Source organism: Plecotus auritus, assembly GCF_963455305.1.
Source record: "Plecotus auritus genome assembly, chromosome: 1".
Taxonomy (NCBI): Eukaryota; Metazoa; Chordata; class Mammalia; order Chiroptera; family Vespertilionidae; genus Plecotus; species Plecotus auritus.
This window is the reverse complement of record NC_137770.1, coordinates 6,502,601-6,527,674: the sequence shown is the minus strand read 5'-3', so window position 1 is coordinate 6,527,674 and position 25,074 is coordinate 6,502,601. Positions and strand designations below refer to the sequence as shown.

General features: G+C 58.5%; 1 protein-coding gene across 1 annotated transcript; it reads right to left on the bottom strand.

The window, feature by feature from the left end:
* Nucleotides 1-23,103, bottom strand: LOC308255593 (uncharacterized protein C14orf132). Its single transcript, XM_080683282.1, has 2 exons — nt 22,841-23,103; nt 1-5,580 (listed from the first exon to the last, which is right to left on the bottom strand). The coding sequence occupies exons 1-2, from the start codon at nt 22,865-22,867 to the stop codon at nt 5,356-5,358; spliced, it is 252 nt and encodes an 83-aa protein (XP_080539408.1). The 5' UTR covers nt 22,868-23,103; the 3' UTR covers nt 1-5,355.
* Nucleotides 23,104-25,074: the final 1,971 nt, after the last annotated feature.

Here is a 25,074-nt window from a genome sequence, read left to right as displayed (position 1 = left end):
TCCAATGCCTCCCTTTATTCAGCAGGCGGCTTACGTGTACAAGTTGGTTATGAAAACATTAATAAAACACAGAAACATTTCCGGTTCTCGGGGAGGAACTGGTGTCGGAGGGCGGCTAGTTACAAGAACACATTTTCTGTAAAACTTCAGGGTGCAGAGAGACGAGGGGGGAAGCCTATGACGGGGGGAGGGGGGGAGAGGAGAGTCAGAAACGAGTGAGATGTGGGTTGGCCCAGAGGCGGTCAGGCACCCCATTCCACCCCTTCGAGGCTTTCCCATACGCCTGCTTCCGGAGGCCTTGGCGGGAGGCCAGGTCCCTCGGGGTCGTTACTAGGTAGGGGTGTGGGACGGGCTCAGCCCCCCTATCCACATCCCCCCCCCCCCCGGGGTTTTCTCCATCCAAGCTGAGACTGTTTGAACTCCAGGCAGCAGCCATGGTGGCTGCTTTGCTCTGAAGAGCTCACACTCGTCCAACGACTCACAAAAGGGCCAGAGGGGACCCGGGGGAAATACCACAGTTTGGGGATCAGAGATAGGACGGCCTCCCTCGGGTTTCCCAGCCTTGGCACCACGGGTGTTTGGGGGCCAGAGAATTCTGTCGTGGGACTGGTCTGCTGTGTCGCCGGCGCCGGCCCACTGGATCCCAGCAGACGCCCCCCACCTCCCCTGCAGGCTGTGAAAACCAGAATTCCTGCAGACACTGCCACGGTGCCCCGGGGACAAAAGTGTCCCCAGTTGAGCAGCACTCGCCCGCCCCGCAGTTCAGAAACTTTGTGGATCGATGCCCCGGGCTCAAGGCCCCGGTCTCCTGCTGGCCTACCGGGCCTGCCAACCTCCCGATCCTCTGGGAGAGACTCCGTGTCCTCGAGGGTAAGAGGTGGGGGGCCCCCGCGCGCCAAGTCCCGGGCCCTAGTCAGGCCTCTGGATCGTGGGGACAGTGCGCGACTCTCATGTTGGGGGGAAGACGGCTAATGAGACAGACGCTGGTCACGGGTGCCGCTCAGGCACGTGGAGGGGCTCCGGGAGGAGGGGATGGAGCGGTCGGGCAGGAGCAAGTTCAGGAGCAAGTTCAGGTGCGCGCCGTGCACTCAGTACCTCCCAGGAGCCGCCACCTGTCCACCCGTCCCAGGGCTCCCTCTGCCTTGATTAGGTTTCTTGACAAAAACGCCAACTTCACAGGGACTCAGAACAAACAGCGCAAACGCCCGTTCCAAAACGGATGTGGTCACTGTGTGTATCCCGGCCACGCCGGCACGCTCCTGGGAGCCCGGTTTTCTCACGTGGGGCAATCCGTCCTCTCCTCGGTCTCTCGGGTCAGGGAGGGTGGGGTCCCCTGCACCCCACCTCCCAAAGGGAAAGGACATGCAGAAGTGGGATCTCGAAGCGCCTCGCAGGGACCGCCTGCCTGGTTCCCTCTGCTCCTGGGCTCCTTTCTGCTTGGAGAGGAGAGACCCCGTCCCTAGGCCCTGGGGCTCCGCTGACCCTCCCCTCCTCCGCCCCTCTCACTGAATGACCAGGTCAGGGGCCGTGGAGCGGGCGGGGCGGAGAGCTGGGCCATTCTGGCTCTGGCTGCTCCATTTGGCCCTTAGCGCTGCTCCTTGGCCGTCCCGTCCCGTCAGCCCAGCCCACTTGCTCTGGGGACAGAGGGCCTCTGCCTGGACGTGGCTGGCGAAGGGGCAGCTGACAGGTGGCAGAGAACAGGATGCCGGTCCCAGGGCTGGGCTGGTGACCCAGGGTCACCCCGTGCTCCCCTGGAGCACCCAGCATGCTGGGAGGGGGTGCCTGGGCCAGGTGTCTGGCCTCGACAGCTCCCCACGAACCTACTGCGTGGCCCCAGCTGCCCTCCCCGGAATTACAGGCCCTCAGGCTGGGGGCGGACGAACACGCGCACCCAGCCGCCTCCCCAGGGCAGACACGGGAGGTCCCTCCTCCGGGGGCGACGTGGCCCAGCCGGAGGCCGGCCTGGGACAGACCATTCCAGGGGCTCGGTCCGGAGGGTGTGGACGCAGGGTGACGCCGGCGGGGGGTGGGGAGGCAGCCTGTACCACCCGCAGCGTGGAGGCCAAGCGCAGCTCCTGAGCTGAGGGTTCCGGGCACAGCCGGCCTCAGCTGCGCAGCAGAAAAAGTGGGACAGTAAGGACGACCAGGCCTTTCTCCGCACCCCACTCCTGCCCTGCGCCAGACGGAGGAGATGAGATGCACACAGCACACAGCACAAGGAAGATGCAGACAGACAACAGCGGGGAGGAGCATGTTAGTAACATCACCACTGACGGTGGAGGGAGGCCTGCTCTGGCCGGGAACCACGGCCGGGCAGGAGCCAGGAGGCATCGGGAGGGCCGCGCGCCTCTGTCCCGGGGGTGGGCCAGGGGGTGGGGGGGGAGGAGTCAACCTATGCCCAGGCCGCCCATTTAGAACAGGCGGCAGATGGCCTGTCTCCGCCCCAGCCGAGGGACAGCCGGCCCTCCCTCGGATCCCCGACGATGCCGATGCCAACAGGAGATGTGATCACCTCTTCCTGGGGGGTGGAGAGGGTCAGGGGTCTCATGTGCCTCTTGACCTTGGCCTCATGGAAAGGGGGAGGGGCAGCGTGACAGAGCAGGAGCCGGCAGAGCGGTCACGGTGCCCAGGCCCCCACAGGGGTGGCATCCCCTTGGGACATGCCAGGCTAACGTGTCCTCCGGCTTCTCCACTGAAGCTCCGGGGACGGGACTCACGACCTCGCACAGCAGGCGCTCTCTGTTCAGCGAGGTGCCCCTCACGCCAACATCGCCCGCGTGGGACACCTACAGCTCGCAAAAGGGAAACGGCATTAAAATGTGCACAGAGAACATTCCAGAAAACACAGGACCCTTTCTCCGAGCAGCCACTGCCCCTGCAGAGGCCAGCCCCTCCTTCTCAGCACTGGCTCCTCGAGTCAAGGGGGGCCCTGGGCCCCTCACCCAGAAGCCCAAAAGGGAACCCCAGGCTGGGGCCTGAGAGAGCACCTGCCCCCTGCTCGGAGAGGGGGGGGGGCGCGGGGTGCAGGAGGAGGCCTGAGCCCTGGCCGGAACCCGCATGCCATCCGGACCGTCCACACCCTTCACAGCAATTCTGGCTGCTTGAGTCTCACCCTTTGGGGTCCTCGGGGCTCCCCTCTGCATGCATCCTGGGAAAGCCGGACTCTGGGGACTTCTCTGGCCACACAAAGAGGCTATGATCGGCTCTAAAGAGGGGCAGGCTCCAGATCTCCCCGCTGCAGCCTGGCAGAGAGAGGGCCCCACTCCCAGGAGCCGGAAACTTCTCCCGTGGCAGCCAGAGCTGGCCCAGGCCACACCTTGGGAAACGGCCTCTGCACACTCAGGGCTGGTTTAAATGGGCCCTGGAGGTGCCACCGGCCACTGAAGGTGGCACCACCTGGTCTCCCCACCCCAGCTCTGACCCCCCGCCTTGGGCTCTCTTAAGAAAGGCCTTCCTCATGGGCAGCCCTGGGGCTTGATGGTGGGCACCCCGTGGCTGACAGTCAGCCCAGGCCCCAGGCTCAGGGCCCCAGGCCCCAGGCCCCAGGCTCAGGGCCCCAGGCCCCAGGCCCCAGGCTCAGGGTCCCAGTCCCCAGTCCCCAGGCTCAGGGTCCCAGTCCCCAGGCTCAGGGTCCCAGTCCCCAGGCTCAGGGCCCCAGTCCCCAGTCCCCAGGCTCAGGGCCCCAGTCCCCAGTCCCCAGGCTCAGGGTCCCAGTCCCCAGGCCCCAGGCTCAGGGCCCCAGTCCCCAGTCCCCAGGCTCAGGGTCCCAGTCCCCAGTCCCCAGGCTCAGGGTCCCAGTCCCCAGGCCCCAGGCTCAGGGCTCCAGGCCCCAGTCCCCAGTCCCCAGGCTCAGGGCCCAGTCCCCAGGCCCCAGGCTCCGGGCTCCAGGCCCCAGGCCCCAGGCCCCAGGCTCAGGGCCCCAGGCCCCAGGCCCCAGGCCCCAGGCTCAGGGCCCCAGGCCCCAGGCTCAGGGCCCCAGTCCCCAGTCCCCAGTCCCCAGGCTCAGGGTTCCAGGCCCCAGGCCCCAGGATCAGAGCCCCAGTCCCCAGGCCCCAGGCCCGTGTTGCAGAGAGCAGGGCCCTATCAGTGGCTCCAGACATCCCTCTCCAATGTCACGCCAGCTCTCCACGCCCCTGACCTGCACGGAGCTAAGCACTGCGGGTGGCCGCGTGGCCGCAGTGACGGATGAGACCAATAAGGGCCGGCAGCCATGGGCCGACGCTGTCTGGAGGTCTGGCTGGTAACCCCGTTGCCATGGCAGCTCCGTGCTCACCTCCCAGAGGTGAGTGGCTGTACCCTCTGAGCCACACCGGCCAGGGTGCACCGCCGTCTAAGGATGAGGACCCTCCCCGGCAGCAGAGCACATGGCAGACGAACCAACTTGACAGTGTGGGTGTCTGAACGCCCCGCCCACCTGGCACGACCCCCGGATGCTGTCGCCGCGGGCGGCTGAGAAGGCAGGAGCCAGCTCGAGGCAGGGCTCAGCGAGAGCCTGAGCTGTCAGGGCCGTCCCTCGGACCTGGCCCCTCCACGCCGGCCGGCGGACCGCAGGCAAACCGCACCCGCTCCCACCGCCCACCGTGTGCCTGGGCGGACAGAGCCCCGCTTGCCTCACGTTCTGCGGTTTCCCGGACAACAACGCGCATCTTCACGCGGGGCCTGGAAGCGGCGGCAGACCTGTCGGGAGGTGCCTGCTCCTCTTTTCAGAAAGAGGAAGCCCTCCAGCAGGTGAGCACCACCACCGGACCCCACGTGTCACCAGCGGCCTTCCCCTCCTTGGGGTTCCTGCGGCTTTGGGGTCTCCTAAGGGGCCAGGTGTCGGGTGACAAAGGGGTCGTTTGCAAGTCACACAAGGAACGTTCCAAGGCCCTTCGAGCGGCCCCCACCCATATCCCCGGGGGCTGGGGACACTCAGGCTCTGAGGGGGCTCTTGCCCGGCACCCCCCTGCCCCCAGGCGTGACGAGTTGGCACGGAGACCAGAGAGCTAGGCGGTTATTTGCTGCCGGGGAGCCATCGCCCCACTATGTCTGTGTTGGGAGCCCAAGGGGCGGTCCCCTGGAGTCTCTTGTTCTTGGGAAGCAGTTACACGACGTCCCCAACCTGCTCCCCGGCGGCCTCGCCCCATCGTGCCCAGGGGGGCTGGGCACTCACACGCAGGGGCTTCGGGATCGGCTTGACCACAGCAGCAGGGATTTGAAATGAGGCCGCTGGGGGCAGTTCCAGATGCTCGGTGGCTGCCCCTGGGGGGGGCCCTGGCCTGGTGGGCACTCCTGGTTCTGGAACGTGGGGGCGCCCCAGGCCAGCAGCGGGCGCTCCGCCCCAGCCTCGCCCGCAGTGAGCCGTGGGGGTGCCCCTCAGAAGGTGAAGGCGTACACCACCCCCACCACCACGATGTTGCCCAGCGTCGCTATGATGGCGATCCACAGCAGGACGGCGTCGTTGGAGGAGCGCGCGGGCTCCTCGGGGGGGCCCTGGCCGCCGGAGGCCGCGTGGATGTTGGTGGAGGAGTTGAAGAGGGAGTACTCGGTGCTGAAGTCCTCGTTGGGCGAGTCCATGAAGGCTCCTCCCATCATGGGCAGCTGCGGAGAAGGAGAGAGAGCGTCACAGGGGCCTCGGGGGGGGGGGGGGGGGGCTCGGGACGGACGGCCCACCCCAGGGACACGGCCTGCCAGGCCGCCCCGCGCAGTCCTCCCCTGCCCCCCACAGGGCTGCTCAGCAGAAGGAGGCGGCCTTTGGTCCCCAGGTGTTCCTGCCGAGGAGGCGAGGAGACGGAGGTTACGTAAACCTCCCCTAAGCTGGGTGCCTCCTGAGAAAGGAACAGAAAAGCCTTTCAAAGGGAAATCTTCAAAGCACGAAGCCAGACCAGCCCTCAGAGGAGGCAGAGCGAGAGAGAGTGGGCCTTGGTGGGCGCGGGCTCGGTGGGGTGGTGGGCTTGCGGGCCTCACCCTGGGTCCACCTCCTTCCTGAGGAGCCCCCGGCAGGCCCTGGCACGGCTGCAGCCCGGCCACAACGGGCATCGTGTGTCCCTGGGCTGTGGGTCATACCGTTAAATTGGCACGGGAGTGAAAACATGGGTCTTGTTCCTGGCCTCCTAGGAGCCAGGAGACCAGGGTTCTGGCCCCACCGGAGCCGTGCCCCCTCGCTGAGCCTCGGCCCCTAGGGAGTGATCCCCAGGGTCAAGGCCAGTGCTCAGAAGTCCTTGCCAGGCCCTGCGACGGCAGCTGTCGGTCACAGATGCCCAAAGGTGGAAGCCTGGAGGGCGAGGGTCGTCAGATAAACCCTTAGATCAGGGGTCCTCAGACTTTTTAAACAGGGGGCCAGTTCACTGTCCCTCAGACCGTGGGAGGGCCGGACTATAGTTTACAAAAAAAACTATGAACAAATTTCTACGCGCACTGCGGGCCCGGGATGAGGTGGCTGCTAAGCAGGACAGGCAGCGGCACCCGGCGGCCCGGATAAATGTCCTCAGCGGGCCGCATGTGGCCCGCGGGCCGTAGTTTGAGGACCCCTGCACCTCAAAGAAAAAGCTGGACACCCAGTTAAATCTGAGCTTCGGATAAACAACAAAATACTAATTTTTTTAGTGTAAGTATATCCCAAATGTTGCATTGGACATAATTTGGTAAAAATTTATACTTGCCCAGCCAGTGTGGCTCAGTGGTTGAGCGTCAGACCCATGAACCAGGAGATTCATTACCGGTTCCGTTACAGTAGATCAGGTCCCATGCCTGTGCCCTGACCGGGGATTGAACCGGGGCCTCCAGGCTCATAGGTTGCAGCTCAACCTCTGAGCCACGCCAGTCAGGCCGGATCTTGTTAATTTTAAATGAATTCTGCTGGGAACTGAGGAAAGAAGTGGAAGTTCCCCAGAAGATAAAGGGCCATCCAGGGCGATCCCCTGACCAGGTCTGCAGGTGAGGGTGGAGCCTCAAGGAAGAAGCAGACACCAGCTCTCATTCCTGCCTCACTGGTCAGCACAGACTCCTGGAGGCGGGGATGGGGGCGGGGATGGGGGCAGGGAGGGGGGGCAGGGAGGGGGGGTCATACCAATTCTACACAGTCTCTTCCGGAAAGTAGAAGAGGACACTTTCCACCTCATGTCATGGAGCACTTCCCACACCGTGCTAATGATGCCAGCATCACCCGGCCGCCGAAATCCAAGCTATGACAAGAAGCTGCAGATCACTGTCCCGATTCCACACAGACGAAAAGCAGACACAGATACTGGCAAAGAGAATCCAGAGATACAGAAAAAGGATGCAGGCTGCCTCCACACTCAAAAATCAACTGCTGTGATTCACCACACTCGCAGAAATAAGAGGGAGCCACGCACGGTCACTCGGCAGATGCAGAAAACGCGTGACAGAACTAAACACACGTTCCTGGTAAAAACTCTTCGCAAACCGTACCCGGAAGGGAGCGCCCCAAATCGGATAAAGAACATCTACAAAAACAACAAATAAACAAACAGCTCAGAGCTAACATCATACTTAAAATAGGAATGGTGTTTCCATATGCAACAAACAACTGGAATTCAAATAGTCCCAATTACAAGAGCACCAACGTATAAAAGAGTAAGCATAAATCTAACCAAATGTGTATGTGATCTATAGCCTAATAAAATATTGATGGAATAAATAAAAGAATATCTAAATAAATGCAGAGGTTTACTACGGTCATAAGCCGGAAGATGTGATGTTAAGATGTGAATGCTTTTCCCCAGTTGGTGTCTGGATTCCACACCACCCGAATCAAAATCCTAGCAGGCGTTTTTATACATCTAGACAAGATGGTTCCAATGTACATACGCAAAGACAAAGGACTAAGTCTAGCCAAAATGGTTAGAAGAAGAAAAACCAAGTAGATGAACTCAGAGGACTTTATTTCCAGACTTACTGTAAAGCTACGTTATCCCAACAGTGAAGTGTTGGCAGAAGAGAAGGTACACAGGTCAGTGGAGCGGAGAAAAGGGCCCAGAAATAGAGTCAGATAAATATGGCCAACTGATTTTTTTGTTTTTATTTTTTGCTGTTAATCCTCACTCGAGGATATTTTTCTATTGATTTTTAGAGAGAGTGGAAGGGAGAGGGAGAGACAGAGAGAAACATCGATGTGAGAGAAATACAGTGATTGGTTGCCTCCTGCACACTCCCCAACCAGGACCAGGGAACCTGCAACCAAGGTACGTGCCCTTGACCGGAATTGACCTTGAGACCCTTTAGTCCTATCCACTGAGCCGAGCCGGCTAGGGCCAATTGGTTTCTTTAAAGAATTGTGGTTGGAGGCCAGAGATACTGCTCTCCATCCCACAGAGCACGGGACGGCCCCTGACACACGGAATCACCCAGCCCCAAAGGTCAATGCCAACGAGGGGGGAGGGCTCGTCCCACCTGTTGCTCCTGGCACGGGATTCTGTGACATCCCAAGAAAAGAATTTTCTGAGACTTGCGCAGGAGAACGAGTGATTCTCATTTCTGTGGAATCCAACCCCTGGGTTTCCAAGGTTTCTTTCCCCTCAGTCTGGCCGAGGAGGAAGTCCCGTTCTGCCTCCATCGGGGCGAAGATCAGAGCCAGGGTCCCGAATCTCCTTTCTGTGTCTGCACGGTCCGATACGGCACCAGGCTTTCCCCGCCGTCTATCAGTGCATTGCACGAGGGGCCCACGTGACTATGGAGGAAACAGGGGCGAATGCAAGGAAGCCAAGAGGAAGCCACTAATGAGAGAGAGAGAGAGAGAGAGAGAGAGAGAGAGAGAGAGAGAGAGAGAGAGAGAGAGAGAGGAGGGAGAGAGAGAGGAGGGAGAGAGAGGAGGGAGAGAGAGGAGGGAGAGAGAGAGAGAGGAGGGAGAGAGAGAGAGAGGAGGGAGAGAGAGAGGGGAGAGAGAGAGAGGAGGGAGAGAGAGGAGGGAGAGAGGGAGGGAGAGAGGAGGGAGAGAGGAGGGAGAGAGGGAGCGGAGAGGGAGAGAGGAGGAGAGGGAGAGAGAGAGGGAGGGAGGGAGAGAGAGGGACAGGGGACAGGGAGAGGGAGAGGGAGAGGAGAGAGAGAGAGAGAGAGAGAGGAGAGAGAGAGGGAGAGAGAGAGAGGGAAGGGAGAGAGGAGGAGAGAGAGAGAGAGAGGGGGAGAGAGAGAGGGAGGGAGAGAGGAGGGAGAGAGAGAGAGGAGGGAGAGAGAGAGGGAGGGGGAGAGAGAGAGGAGGGAAGAGAGAGAGGGAGGGAGAGAGAGAGAGGAGGGGAGAGAGAGGAAAGAGGGAGGGAGGGAGAGAGAGAGGAGGGAGAGAGAGAGGGAGGGGGGAGAGAGAGAGAGGAGGGAAGAGAGAGAGGGAGGGAGAGAAGAGAGAGAGAGGGGGAGAGAGAGAAGAGGGAGTGAGGGAGAGGGAGAGAGAGAGAGGGAGAGAGGGAGTGGAGGGAGGGAGGGAGGGAGAGGGAGGGAGAGAGAGAGAGAGAAAGAGAGAGAGAGAGAGGGAGGGAGGGAGAGGGAGGGATGGAGGGAGGGAGAGGAGAGAGAGAGGAGAGAGAGAGAGAGAGAGGAGGGAAAGAGAGGGAGAGGGAGAGAGGGAGAGAGAGGGGGAGCTCCTTTATCCCCAAATTTCCCTGTGGCCATGCCGAATCTGGCCAATGATCTTTGTTCCCAGGTGTGACTGACAGGCAGGTGCCTGCTCGCTGTCACCCCAACATTACTGGGCATATGTCTGTCTTCCCTTGGTTGGGTCCCAGTGTTTTGCGGGGCACAGGCCGTGGCTCTCTGGGGAGTGCAACGTTGCAGCTTCCCAGTGAAGCTGCCCAAACGACGGACGAGCCCCCCACCCCTGCCTGGGTCCCTCTTTGCACCTTTCCCATAACCAGCTGGTTACCACGGTAGCGTCGATGGTGTGCAGGCTGGGAAGGCCTGGTTTTTATGAGGCTCAAAAACAGGCAAAACTGGCGTCAGATCAGGATACCAGTTGCCCCTGGGGGGACGGTGCAATCTGGGAAGAGGCAGGAGGGGGTTCCGGGTGGGGGGCTGGAGGGCTGGCTAGTTCTGATCTGGGTCCTGGTTCCACGGGGACTTGGAGGAACCGCATGAGCTCAGGCAGTCCTGTGTCTATTACACGTCAGCAGCTGTCCTTTAAGAAGATGCAGGCAGCCTGGCCGGGGGTGGCTCAGCGGTTGAGCTTCGACCCAGGAACCAGGTGGTCACGGTTCCATTCCCAATCAGGGCACATGCCTGGGTTGCGGGCTCCATCCCCAGTGGGGGGCGTCGTGCAGGAGGCAGCTGATCAATGATTCTCTCTCATCACGGATGTTTCTATCTCTCCCCCTCTCCCTTCCTCTCTGAAATCAATAAAAATAAATATTTTTTTTAAAAAAAAAAACAAGCCTGCACTGTGCTCCACGGAACCCTGCCTGTTGGAGAGAAATCATCTCAGAAGCAAAGAGATGGGAGGGCCCCGGAGGCTAACGAGCCCAGGCACTGGGGGTCGTGCTGACAGCCCTGCAGTGGAGCGGAGAGCGCACTGCGATCCTCTGTGGGAAACCCCGGTCCGCTTCAGCTTGGAAAAGGGGTCTGGGCCTGTCCCCGGGGGCCTGGCAAGGGGGCGCCCACGGAGCGGGCCCTGAGAGGCCCCTGACGCTCCCCAGCGGCTGAGGGAGCCGGGAGCGGGAGTCTCCTAAGTGGAGGTTGAAAGGCCTCCTTTCCCATCGGAAAGGACAGCCCTGGTGTCTCAGAGGGTTAGCGTTGCACGCTGCACACTGCACGCTGCACACTGCACGAGAATGCTGCACGCTGCACGCTGCACATGCACGCTGCTCGCTGCTCGCTGCTCGCTGCACGCTGCTCGCTGCTCGCTGCACGAGAATGCTGCTCACTGCATGCTGCACACTGCTCACTGCACGCTGCACACTGCACATGCATGCTGCTCACTGCACATGCATGCTGATCACTGCACGCTGCTCGCTGCTCACTGCACGCTGCACACTGCACGCTGCACGCGGCGGCTGGGGTGGTGCTGCCAGCTTTTGCACAGCAGGGGAGAAAGAAGAGAGGACACACCAAGGGCGATACCAAGATCCACTGGTCTTTTTGGCTTTTCTCTCCTAATTAACTGGGAACAATCTGAGACTGTGATGCTCGTCACAGGGTGGAAGGGGAAAGGTGGGGGCTGGGGTTCAGCCAGGTGCCAAGGCAGGGGCTGTCCCCACAGACGGGGCAGCCACGGACATGCTAGCTCACCCAAGCCCGGGTCCTCCCCTGACCTGGGCCAGCACCCCGCCTGCCCCGCGGTGGGCTGGGAGGTCAGAGATGATGTGGGCACAGTGGGCAGAGTGGGTGACTTGCTGGAGAAGCGGGGAGCAGATGAAAGCTGCCTGCCAGGGCTTTTGACTTCAAACCACGCTGAAGGCCCAGGGCAGCGGGAGAGAGGATTTACCCGGGGGAGTGGAGGAGGGAGGTGCTTCCGAGAGAGAGATGAAGCAGGAGGATAATCGTCCTGTGGAGGATTAGCGAGAACGCCGTGGAATCATGCTGAGGCGATTCTTCCTATGCACCTTGCTCACCCACCATCTGTTATATATGGGTTACACGGCGGCTAATGAGCTCTACTTAGAAGGAAACACAGTGTTACACACACACACTCACACACACACACACACTCACTCACTCATATCTATCACTGAGCCCAGATGTCTGTGACGGCCGGCCCTACCAATTTGCTTGCTGTCAAAGATTTAAAGCAAACAGCTCCTCGAGTGCACTTACGGCCTGAAATATGGTGCAACCGCACACATGCTCAGTGGTGACAGAGAAAACCGAACCCATGGATCCAGCAGAGAGGAAGTGCAGGGCGAGTTACTGGGCTATCTGTGTTCCACGTGTGATTTGGCTCCCAAGGAGCTGTGTGACTGTGGACCGATCCATCACCCTCTCTGAGCCTTGGCTTTTCTCATCTGTAAAACGGGCTGATATCACCTCCCGCATTGGGATGCTATGAGGACTCAGGAGCCGACAGACATAAAAAAAAAAATGAGCTCAAGGCTTGGCACGGGGCCCTGCACCAGGTGGGTAAGAATTTAACAAGCTGCCACACGTCCCAGTGCTGCCACGATCGGCAGAGGTAGCGGTCGCCGGTGGCGGTGTCTGTACTGTCACTCCTTCCCGATGTGCACGCCCTGGAAGAAACAGGCTCACACTGTGGGCTCATGAGCTCGATATTCTCCTTCCAGCTCCAGCGTGGCAGCCACGCCGGCGGGAGAGGAGCTGCTGCCGTCTGCCCAGCCCTCTGCAGGTGCGTGCTGTGCCGCTGGCAGGACTTACTCCTCCTCAGACAGATGTCGGTGATTCAAAGAATGAAGACGGAGTTTGGCACAAAGGCCCTTGCGGCATCAGCCTGGTCATTCTGTGGTCTGGGCACCTTCGCTCCCCAGCCCTGGAGGGGTTCATCCCCAAAGGGCCCGAAGCCAGAGGGCCCGACATCTGGCCCACTGTTGTCAGGACAGTCCCTCCGCCAGCCCCCCAGCAGGCTGCTTCCCACACCCTGACCGCCACCGCTCACTTCAACTAGCCATGACCCAGCCTGGTCTTATTGCTGCCACCTGGGGGGACTTCGGGCCAGACCCTCAGTTTCCTCCTCTGTGAAATGGGCGTGTGATAGATAGCACCGCCCCCACAGGGTGGTCACAGCACAGAGCCTTGCAATGTATCAATATATCGTTATGTTGAATACCTTAAACTTATACGATGTTATATGTCAATTATATCTCATTAAACCTGGGGAGAAGGAGGGGGAGAAAGACAGAAAAATTTCCAAAAGTACAGGAAGTTCCCAGACCCTGAGCACAAGAAACATGAAGACAAGGACACGAAGGCACATATAGTCAACATGCTCAAAGTCCCTAAAGAGAACGCCGTAAAAGCAGCCAAAGGAAAAAAAGACACACTGAGCTCGGAGGAATAAAATAAGGACGATGGCAGATTTCTCACGGGCAACAATGCAAGCGGGAAGACGGTGGAGTAAGATCTGCAAAGTACTGAAAACCAAACTGTCAACCTAGATTTGATGCCCAGTAACAACAACAAAAAAGCACAAAAAAGACAAAAAAAAACAAAACACCGAAAAACCTTTCAAAAATAAGAGCCAAAAAAAGTTTTTTCCCAGGTATATAAAAGCTGAAGGAATCCATCACCAGCACTTCTGCATTACTAGAAACGTTAAAGTCTGTTGGTCAGGAAAAACATACTACCGTGTGGAAATCTGAATCTACACAATGGAGTCAAGAACATTGGAAATAATCACAGGGGGAAATATATAAGATTTATTTCTTACTATTTCAATCTCTTTAAAAGATAATTGACTTTTAATAAACATAATAACGTAGTGTAAGGTTAATAACATATGTAGAAGTGAAATCTGTAACAATAGCACAGAAGCTGGGAGAGGAGAAATAGACATACCTATAATAACAAAAGCATAATATGCTAATTAGACCGGACGTCCTTCCGGATGAAGCCGGGGCTGCAGTGTGGGATCGAGGCAGCCACCCGTGGCTGCGAGGGAGGGATCCAGACAGCCTACTCTCGCACGAATTTCGTGCATCAGGCCTCTAGTATTATGATAAGGTCCTTGCACTATATGTGAAGAGAAACAATATCATTTGTGATAGGTTATGATAAAACAAAGACATAAACTCTAAACCTCAAATCATCCACTAAAATAACAAAATGAAGAGTTATAGCTAATAAGTCAATAGAGGATATAGCATGAAATAAAAATTTCTCAACCCAAAAGAAGGCAGGAAAAGAGAAAAAAACACAACAAAGAACAAATGGGACCAATAAAGCGAACAAACAGTGAGACAGTAGATTTAAACCCAATTGCAGAAACACATCACATTAAATGTAAATGGTTTAAATATTCCAACCAGGAGGTAGAGATTGTCAGATTAGATTTAAAAAATAAGCTGAAGTGGCACAGAGATCTGTTTGAATTTTAGTTGTGTGTCCTGGGCCAGTGCCTCTGCCTCTCTAAGCCTCAGATCCCTCATCTATAAAACGGGTCTTAAAATTGTCTATTCCACGGAGCTCGCAAGGATTTAGTGAGATTCTGTGAATGGCTCAACAGCGGGCCTGCCTGGTACCCCTCAGTATTTGATACATGGCAGCTACGATAAGAAAATAGAGGGACATCTTGAGGGGATAGAATGGAGCGAGAATGAACAGAGGTGGGTTTCCATCATCTCAGAGTAGCAGAAGGTGGGGTTCAGACCCCCCTCCAAAGCAGGCCTGAGCACATAGTGAGTGCTCTAAAACAGCGGTTGCCAACCTTTCAGACCTCACAGGCCACCAGTGGTCTGCGGACCACCAGTTGGCGACCGCTGCTCTAAAACACACTCAAGTTTTTAATTGGAGACTTGCAATCCGCCTCCAGATGCTCCAGTTTTCTTAGCTCTGTGGGATACAATTATTGCAAGTAAGACAGAAAGCCTTGGCCAGAGGTCCTCAAACTTTTTAAACAGGGGGCCAGTTCACTGTCCCTAAGACCGTTGGAGGGCCGGACTATAGTTTTTAAAAAAAACTATGAACAAATTCCTATGCGCACTGTGGGCCCGGGACAAGTCGGCTGCTAAGCAGGACAGGCAGTGGCACCCGGCGGGCCCGATAAATGTCCTCGGCGGGCCGCATGTGGCCCGCAGGCCGTAGTTTGAGGACGCCTGGCCTTGGCTCTTAAAACACCATCTGAAAATCTGGTCCACAAAAAGCACTGAAGAGTTTTACTTTTTTCTTAACTGCTCCTCACACCCCTCCAAACATGTACTCTCTCCCGAGGCCGGGATAATTAGAATCCTATATAATAAAAGCCTAATATGCAAATTGACTGAACAGTGGAACTACCGGTGTGGAACCACCAGTCACTATGACACACACTGACCACCAGAGGGCAGATGCTCAGTGCAGGAGCTGCCCCAAGCCCGCAGGCCCCAGGCCAGCCAAGGCGGGTGCCAGTGGGGGGCCCCCCAATTGCCCCACTGGTCGCTCCACAGATTGGCCCTGATCACTGGCCAGGCCTAGGGACCCTACCCATGCACGAATTTTGTGCACTGGGCCTCTAGTGATAAAATATTTAAATCTTTTCAACGGGGACTTGGAAGTGCAAGAAGGCCCTTCCGTTAAAAACATTTGAGAGAACAGACAATTTGTATTGTAAAGATAACGCTTGCTTTAAGAAAAAGGAGTAGTCCCTGGCTGGGGAAACATTCTCTGAGCAGCAGATTTGCTAGACTCTGTAGGATTCTGTTTTCTGGGGAGTGCTGGGTCCCCCTGGGAGGAAACAGCCCTGCTGCTTTCCTGCAGAAACCTGGGAATGATCCCACAGCCCCCGTGTGTCGGCAGGACCATTCCAAGAGCACAATCCCTTCAGCAGATGTCTTCTGTGTTTTCCTTCCCTCGTGAAAATGATTAAAATGCAAATTAGCTGTGAGCTTCCCAAGAGCCAGAGGGAGGGAGAGATGGAGAAAGGGGGGCTGGGGGGAGGTACTGGCTATGCTGAGACCACACATGTTGTCTTTCAGAAAGACCCACCCTGTGTCCACATAACGGTCCAGGGGTGACCATGTCCTCCCACCAGCAGGGCCAGGGTTCTAAGAGCAGGGCTGAGGGGAGAGGCGGGGAGGGGTGCCCGCTCTTCAAACCCAGGAAGCCTCCTCAGATGTCTCCTGCAGGCAGTGATCCCGCCGCTCCCGCCCGCCTCCTCCCCCCACCCGTGTCCCCCAGCGCTTCTTCCTCCATAATGCAGGGAGCTGTCTCACCAGGGGGTACACAGAAGGCTGACCACATGGAATTGCCATTTTGGGGGTCAAAATGGTCAACTATCGGCAGCCTCCTATGTTCAGCCTAACAAAGGTGTGGCCACCTCCTTCGCGATAACTTACTTCTCTCCAGACTTGGCTGTTTACGACGAGATTCCGTCCAGCTCCATCCACCGCTGTCCAGTCTCTAGAGATGACACCGCAGCCCCGGCCCACACCCCTGCTCGGCTGAGGCCACAGAGCAGCCAGTCCCCAAAGCTGGCTGCCACCATTCCTTCCCTCCCTCCTGGACTCCACGCTGCTCCCACTTCAAAGATGAGATCTGATCTCGCCCCCCACCCTCAGCCCCCCAAGCCTCAGCACTCCCTTGACCAAAAGAAAGCGAAGTTAGCGACACCGGGACTCCCAAGGCCGGTCGTAAGGAGTTCTGCAGCGTCTGTCCACCCGGGAACGCTTCAGGGAGGGAGGCGGGGCCACAGGAGTGCAGAGACCCCGCGGCCGCCTCTGGGACACGCGCAGGACCAGGACGAAACCCAGTGGAGAGCACCGTGTCCCGCCCCGGTTCGGGTCCCGCACAATACAGATTACTGCTATACGCCGCTAAGTAACCGGACAGCTCACACCACGGCTGGCTGGTTTGCTAAAAGAAATTAATTAGTTGGAACAGCTCACATCACGGCTGGCTGGTTTGCTAAAAGAAATTAATTAGTTGGAACAGCTCACATCACGGCTGGCTGGTTTGCTAAAAGAAATTAATTAGTTGCCAGGATGTGAAAATCCAGACTGCGTGCACAACTTTCTGTTTTCGGGAAATCCGGGAAGAAGCCGCAGCCCGGGCCTGTGTGTCTGCAGGGCGGAGCGGAGCTGGGCTCAGGGCTGCGCGCCCCCTCCGGGCCAGGCCCTGCTCAGCCTCACCCCTTGCTCCAGCCCATGGAGTCACCTGCCTGGCCCCCAGCTCCCTGGTTTCATCTCCCGCCCCTTCCCCACCCTTGGCCCAACCACATGGGTATCTCCAACCCCCACCCCCAACAGGAGACACTCTTCCCAGCCCAGGTCCACTTTGAGCCTGTGCGCATGCATTCCCTCTGCATGGAACGCCTCTCTGTATTTATCGGCTGTGCGTCCTGCAAACTCAGCCCAGTTCACACTTCCAGGAGCCTTCCCTGACCCGGGAGCTGGGCTGGTGCCTCCTCCGGGCTCCCAGGACACCTGGGTTGACCTCCACCTGTCATGGATCGGGCGCACAGCAGGGCCTGTGACCCCCTGGTCCCCAGCACTCCAAGCAGGGAGGGCCTGGCTCACGGGAAACATTTTCTGAATTCTGTCCCCATTTCACAGGTGATGAAACTGAGGCTTGGACGAGTGATCTGCCTACTGCTTCTCTAAGACCAGTGGCCAGACCCTGATATGGGTTGAACTGTCTCTCCCAGAAAGACAAGCGACGTCCTAACTCCTCTGAACGTGACCTTTGAAAATGGGGTCTCTGCAGATATCACGGAGCTGAGATGAGTCATGAGGGTGGCTCTAAAGCAGGCGTCCTCAAACTACGGCCCGCCGAGGACATGTATCCAGCCCGCCGGGTGCCGCTGCCTGTCCTGCTTAGCAGCCGACGCGTCCCGGGCCCGCAGTGCGCATAGGAATTTGTTCATAGTTTTTTTAAAACTATAGTCCGGCCCTCCAGCGGTCTGAGGGACAGTGAACTGGCCCCCTGTTTAAAAAGTTTGAGGACCCCTGTCTAAAGGCTCTAATCCAGCAGGGCTGGTCTCCTGAGAAGAAGAGACGAGACAGAGAGACGCACAGGAAGAGCGCCGAGCGCCGATGGAGGCAGAGATTGGAGGGCTGTGTCTCCGAGCAGGAAGGCCGAGGGCCGCCGGCAATGCTATGGCGCTAGGAGAGAGGCATGGAGTGCGCGCCCCCCTGCAGCCCACAGAGACCTCGGCCCTGTGGACCTGGATTCCGACTTCCAGCAGCAGAACTGGGAGAGATCAAACGTCTGCTGTTTAAGTCTCTCAGTTTGTGTCCCCTGCTTCAGCAGCCCCAGGAAATGAATGCAGAACTCTCTAACGACTTGTTTAAAATGCACACAAACCCAACGCTTTGTGTACCTAGCAGGATCCAGAAGTCCTGAAGCTGACCCGTGGGGGTCCCTGGTTAATCACGCCCCCCCCCCAACAGCACCTGGACTGCTCCTCGAGGTGGTAGGTGACACGTAGGATGGCCCAATGGTTAGCAGATAGGGCTCCCCTCCTGGCCCCTCTGCCTCGCGGCCGAGCCACCCTGGCCCTCCATCTCCTCCTGTCTGTGCCGGGGGGCGGGGGCAGTAAAGGTACCACCCGATACAGGTTTCCCACCTGCGGCAGGTGTGGTCTGGAGGGAGGGAGAACCTTAATCTGGGAGCAAGTTCCCAGGTTCTGTCATCCTGGCCCTCACTATCTGAAGGAGCTGAATGGATGCTGGGGTGGCTTCCAGGGACCGCATGACTTTTATGACCTAAAAGGAACCAGAGGGCCACGGATCTGCCCTGTCCCGCGAGGGGAGGGGGCAGCCCTGCAGGGACTGATCCTGCAGGCAGTGATCCCACCGCTCCCGCCCGCCTCCTCCCCCCACCCGTGTCCCCCGGTGCTTCTTCCTCCGTAACGCAGGGAGCTAGCTGTCTCGCCAGCGGGTACATAGTAGGCTGACTACATGGAATTGCCATTTTGCCAAGGGTTTAAGCTCCGGTCTCAGCCCTGCCCGAACGCTGCAATCAACTGGGGCGTGGGAAGGAACACTCCGAGGGAGTGTCTGGAGTGGGCCGGGCAGGAGGACGCTTAGACGCTCCCAGGGGGGTCCAGTGGCCGCAGCAGCTGGCACTCCTGGGTCCAGGCGAGCCGCTGGGGACAGTGCAAGATGGGACAAGCCTGGGTTTCGTGCCGTGGCGTGCTTGCTCTGCAGGGCGCTACAAACAGGAAAACGGGAGCGGCACTCCTGGCCCCTGGGGCCCGCCCCCCGCGCCGGCCCAGCACACAGTAGGCTCCTTACGTGTTCATCCCCTTCCTGCAGCGTGGAGGTCGCATTCCTTGTGTGATGGTGGACTCCCTCAGAGCGAGCATTCCAAGAGTCCCCAGAGGGAGCTGCAGGCTTCCTACCAGCTACCCCCGGGGTCCCCCGTCACTCCACGGCCTTCTGGTCAAGGAAGCCAGGCCAGCGCGGATCTGGGGGGAAAGGATGAGATCCCCCCACTGATGCGGGGGCAGCATGCACTTCCAGGAGGGAGGGAAGGAATGAAGGAGGCCGTCTGTGGAGAGGGGCTACCCACCAATGACACAAGGATTTGGGGCTCAGTCCCCAGAGTCTGTGGTTCTCCAGCCCCCTGGGGTCTGGCTAGCCTGCCTCCTGACCACCGCAGGCCACAGAGAAACAGACACTCCTGTTCACTGCCCAACCCTCCGGAGTCTCCAGGGACCCGGGGACTGTGTGTGTGGGGGGGCTGGGTATGTCGGGGGGAGGCTGGGTGTGTCCAGCCTGGAGGAGGTGGCTGAGCACCGCCAGGGCTCAGGGTGAGTGGGGTCCGAGAGCCGAGTCTTCACAGCTCCAGTGCCACAGCCGCCTCTAAACCGAACACAGCTGGACCTATACACCCAGCGGCCGCAGCACGGAGGACGCACAGCCTAAGAGGATTTGCCGGATAATGATGTGCACCCTGTACTTCCAAGAGGGGTGTCTCTGTAATGCCTGGCTTTTGAGAGGGAAATCTTTCTGAAATAGCTTATATCCCCTGGGTTTAAAAAACCCCACATCATTTTTACTAATTTCAGTGAGCAAGGGAGAGGGAGAGAGAGACAGAAACATCAGTGATGAGAGAGAATCATGGACCGGCTGCCTCCTGCACATGCCCCCACTGGGGATCGAGCCCACAACCAGGGCATGTGCCCTGACCAGGAATCGAACCGTGACCTTCTGATTCATAGGTCGACGCTCAGCCACTGAGCCAGGCCAGCTGGGCCCCTGGGCCTTTTAAAGCCACAGACAGGAAACACACTTCACAACATTCTGAAGGGGAGGAGGCTTGGGTTGGGGTTCACTCGGGTCTGGGTTCTTTGGCTCAATCAGTCCGTCAAACTGGTGTGCGCTCCTGACTCCACCCAGCCCTTCCACTTGGTCCTCTAGGCAGCTGACCCGTGGGGGTCCCTGGTTAAATCACGGTCGCCAACCTTTCGGACCTCACGGACCACCAGTTGTCCACGGACCACGGGTTGGCGACCGCAGCTCTATGGCTAAGGCTTTCCCCAACCGCTGCTCCAGCCTCCACCAGTCTCTGCTCCGTGACCTGCAGTGGCCCCCACTGCCCACGGATTCAAGTGAACGTCTCACCCCACCTGCTGGCGCCTCGGTGACCCGGCCCCAGCCCTCTCTTCCAGCTCCCTGCGCCCCTACCCAGAGTACAGGCTGGGCCTCCCTCCTGCTGCCTCTGCCTAGAACGCCCTCATTCCCGGGCCCGCAGGGAACCTTACCCGCTCTCCTCCATCAGGGCCTGCATCCGCACAGTCCCGATGATGCAGGTGTGTGGGAGGAGAGCCTCTGGCACCTCAAATTCACCGCCTGTTCCTGAGAATGGCTTTTCATGCTCGTGCATCTTGTCTGGCCCTCATCCAAGCACCTAACAGATACAGGACCTACTACGTGCCAGCCACCTTGGTCACCCCTGCTGGGGATGGCCCGGCTCATCATTTCTCCAATACCTGGGAGTACCCAGAATGCAACTCTGCCCCGGCATCCCCGTCCCAAGCCTGACACAGAGCTTGGCCCAAGGCAGGGACTCAACATCTGCTGAGCACGTGGATGGAGGTGCTACCACCTCTCCGTCACACGGCTCGCTGCTGATGTGCGGGGACAGGGCCTCGGTCACCCACACCTGGAGGTCACTGCACACCCAGAGCACGCTGGCCACGCGCTGTTAACGCTCCAGAGAAAGGAGTAAGAGTTCCTGCCCCATGGGACAGGGCAGCACCAGAACGCGCCCCGTGGACCACAAGGAGAGATGACCCATCCTAAATATGTCTGCCCTGTGCCTTGTACTGTGTCCCATGGTGAAGCAACGAGGTGGAAATCTGGGTGAGCATCAGCTTAGCTCCCCAGACCCAGGTTTGAAACCCAGCTCTTCCCGTCCTCACGGAAAATGATTGGATCGTGTTGACGTTTGATCTCCTGACCTGTCAGAGGAGGGCGCAGCGCCTGGGTCCCAGGATTCCCTGTAAGGAAGCGCGCACGTGCCCGGGGCCTCTCGCAGCGGGTGCTCCATAAACCCCAGGGTGTCTCCCCTTTGGGTGACACTGCTCCTTGCCCCACGTCCAGGGCTAAGCGTGGAATAAATGTGCCACTGAAACCGGGAGTGCAAACAAAAAGGAACCAAGTCTCTGTGCAGAAGGTGCTCAAAATCCCTCTGTTTATTTTGTCCTGTTACCATAGCAACTCAAGATGCTCCAGCCAGCCCCAGGGTTTGCAGAGATCCATTTATTTTTTTAACCACAGAAATGCCAGCTGTTCAGGGGGACCCGAAGGGGAGCTCCTGGATCCTCCAGAAAGAAACCCACGGATGCTGCCTGTCACCAGGTAGCTGAAGGCACCACCGTGGAAGATGATGTCCACGCGACAATATTTTAAACGTGGGTTTAGAAACCGGAGACAGAGGACTCAGTGGGGAAAAGGCCAGCGGCGCTCCTGGGAGCAATCAGCATCATGGAAAACTTGTCCAGGGGCTGCCGGGAACTGGCTTTGGGTTCTCTGGAGCCAATTTGGGGCTTCTGCCTCCTTCCATGCCTGCCTCTGGGGACTCTCTGTCCCTTCAGCCTGGATTTTACTGTTACTTTAAAAAATATATGTACCTTTATGGATTCCAGAGGGGAAGGGAGAGGGAGAGATAGAAATGTCAATCATGAGAGAGAATCATGGATCACCTGCCTCCTGCACGCCCCCCACTGGGGATCGAGCCCACACAACCCAGGCCTGTGCCCTGATCAGGAATCTAACCATGACCTCCAGGTTCATAGGTCAACGTTCAACTACTGAGCCACGCCTGCCGGGCTTTACTGTTACTTTTTAAACTGGCTTCCACCACCGCGAAGTTTGGGGGGAAAGAAAAGTGTCCCCTCAAACGCCACCCCTGCAAAATGAAACAGCAGCACAGAGGGAGCCTCGGTGGCCTTCCTGCCTCTGAGCTCCTGAATTGGTACATCGGGACCTATTTTCCCAGCCAAGCGAGGCCCTTCCCTGCAGCCAGACTGGCCCTGGGCTCAGAAAGGTCACTCAGCTAGAGCAGCGTGTGTGTGTGTGGGGGGGCGGTGAGTGAGGGGGGTGTTCTGGGCTAGGAGCCCGAAGGCACGGACAAAAGATCCCTGACCTCAGGGCTCCAGGGGTTCTCTGGGAGCAGAGATCAAGCGATGGGACGTCACCTGTGTTCCCTGCCGGGCAACCTGTTCTGCATCGGGGAAGAGTTATGGTCGCGCGCTCTGATGGCTACAGACTCGGGACAAAACAAACAGGATAAAACCATCCCTGTGCGTGGCGCCTGGCGGGTCACAAAGCAGTTTCCGGGCTCTGCTCTGATCTCCGCTTAGAGGAGAAAAGGAGGTGGGGGTGGTGGCAACTGAGACTGCGTGGCGCCTCTGGAAGATACAGAATGGGGAAGAGCGAGGTTGCTCGCCACCCAGAGGCACACATCTGGGCTGCTCGGCCTTGAAGGGCTCCAGGGTCACCACCCCCCCCCCAACAGCAGGTGGTGGTTGGGGGGTGGACAGGGGGGGGGGGCGACACGTACTGCCCAGGCCCTTTGCAGCCTGGGAACAGGGAACCCAGTGAGGTCTGCGCACACGGTCCGCCCACCCCCGTAGACCGAGCTGTCCATCCGGGACGCGCGCACCAGGTGGGGATGCCCGGCGCTGGACAAAGGACCGGGACTTGGATCCCAGGCTGGCGCCACAGCCCGGCCTGGACCCTCCCGGCGGCTCAGCACCGGTGAGAAAGGCGAGACCACAGCCCGGAGCCTGCCCAAACTTGGTGGCCTGGGCGCGCGGAGCAGGCGTTACCTGCGCGGCCATGAAGGAGAGATCCATGGTGTCGGCTGCCGGGGCCGCCTCTGCCGCCCGCGCCCGAGTCTTCGCTGCTGCTGCGGGCCCGGCCGGTGCACAGCTGCCGGGAGCGGCCGAGCAGCGCACAGGCGTCCCGGATCCGCAGCTACGGTGGGCGCCGGCCTCAGCAGTCCCGGCGCGGCGGCGCGTCCCCAGCTCGATCGCGCCCTAAGCTGGCTCAGCGCTCTCGCTCTCCGCTCCAGACAGCAACTGTGCGGAGGGCGTGGGGATCGGCGGCGGGGCGGGGCGGGGCGGGGTTGGGGGGCGGGTGGACCTGGTGCTCCTGCACGTGACCACGTCCAGACCCACCCCAGAGGGCGGGGCGGCGGAACCCCTGAGCGTTCACAATCATTTCTCCGCGTGGGCCCGAAGGAGAAACTGAGGCCTGAGGTTACCCAGCTGGTTGGTGCTGGAACCAGCCTTGAACCCAAGTCCAAGACTCTTAGTGGCCCCCCCGCACCCCCGCCCCGGGCTGTTGAGCCCAGCCCGTCAGGGTGGCCAGCAGGGCTTTCCTGGGCCTGGCATGCCTGTTCGCAGACGGGAGGACCAGGGGCCTGGTGACCCCACTTGCTTGGTCTGCCAACTCTGCCACAGGGTCCACGCGCTGGGCCCTGGAACTGGGCAGAAGGGAGTTTGAATCCTAGTCCCACTCTTCTGCGCTTGGCCAAGATAGCGTCTTTCTGAGCCTGGGCTTCTCGTCTGCAGAATGAAGACAACAGAACCTGAGAATTAAAGGACAAAATGTACCGGACACACAGGGTCTCCAGGAAATGGGAGCTCTGCCTGGGCAGTGTGGCTCAGTGGTTGAGCATTGACCTATGAACCAGGCGGTCACTGCTCCATTCCTAGTCAGGGCACGTGCCTGGGTTGTGGGCTCCGTCCCCAGTAGGGGGTGTGCAGTAGGTAGCCGATCCATGATTCTCTCATCATTTACATTCTCTCTCTTCTCCCTCTCTGAAATCAATAAAAAAATATGTATTTTTAAAAGTTGCCAACAAATGCTTGAATGGAAAGTATTTTTACTGGTAAACCACTCTATTGATATATACTTTTCATGGATGTACCCATTTTACAGGTACAGGTTAAAGAGTCCGGTACACACCTGTGGAGAGTGGCTACAGAGTTTGGACAGGTTCAAGCCTGGGACTAATGAGAGGGCACGATCCTCTCGTGGCAACGTGCAAGTCCCAGCACAATTACAGCCAAAGGCTATGGTTGTAAGCTGGACCGTATGGTCCGAACCTGTGGCCCCACGTGGCTGAGTGATGTGGGCGGCAGCAGGTGCAGCAGGTAAACAAAGCTTGACCAGGGGCCTGTGATTGAGTGGATTGGAAACCCTGAGAATGTTGTGACCACGCCCTTCCTTTGCCTGGTGGAATCTGGCTATAAAATAAAGACTCGGCTTGCAGGCTGTGGCGCTGTCTCTCCATCAGAGAGGGCAGCGTCCCACCCAGACCCAGCTTTTATTCTCTTGTCTGTCTTTTCTTAATCCTTCACTGCCCCCGCTTAGGCTCACCCAACCTGGCTGTGCTGGCATGGCACACACCCCCACGTAACCAGTACTACAATCAAGTGAGGGGACATCCCACTCACCCCCACAAGCTCCCTCTGTCGTCCCCCCCTCCCCCACCGACACCCTCCAGCCCCCTCCAGCCCCAGGTTTCTGTTCTCCAGGTGATCCAAACACTGATCTGGCAGGTGCCTCTCACTACAGATTAGCTGTGTCTCTCCGGGATTATTCTGTAGACGGAATCATGGGGAACGCGCTCCTCCCTTTGGCTTCTTCCGCTCAGCACGATGGTGGTGGGGCTCGCCCATGTTGCCGCATATGTCTCGGTAGCTCCCGCGTTATTCCCGAATAGCGTGCGGATGTACGGATGGTCCACAGGAGGGTTACCCCTTCTCCTGCGATGGACGTTTGGATCGTGTCCAAGTTTGTGGCTGTTACGAATAAAGCGCCAGTCAACATCTACGTACACGTCTTTGTAGAGACGTGTTGTGTTCATTGTCTTGGATAGTAACATAGGCGTGGAATCGCTGGGTTTTCCATTGATAAGAAATTGCCTGTTTACCAAGCATTTGGACTCTTTTCATTCCCCCCGACAGCATATGAGAACTCCATTCCTTCTTCTTCTCACCAGCACTGGGTGTGCGCATTGTTTTTAACTCGGCTGTTGTAGTGGGTGTCACGG

Excerpts from the sequence above, each read along its gene's own strand:
- LOC308255593 (XM_080683282.1), bottom strand. The coding sequence starts at position 22,867 with ATGGATCTCTCCTTCATGGCCGCGCAG. Across the intron at positions 5,581-22,840 it reads TCTCCTTCATGGCCGCGCAG|CTGCCCATGATGGGAGGAGC; the intron begins GTAACGCCTGCT and ends CCTTCTCCGCAG.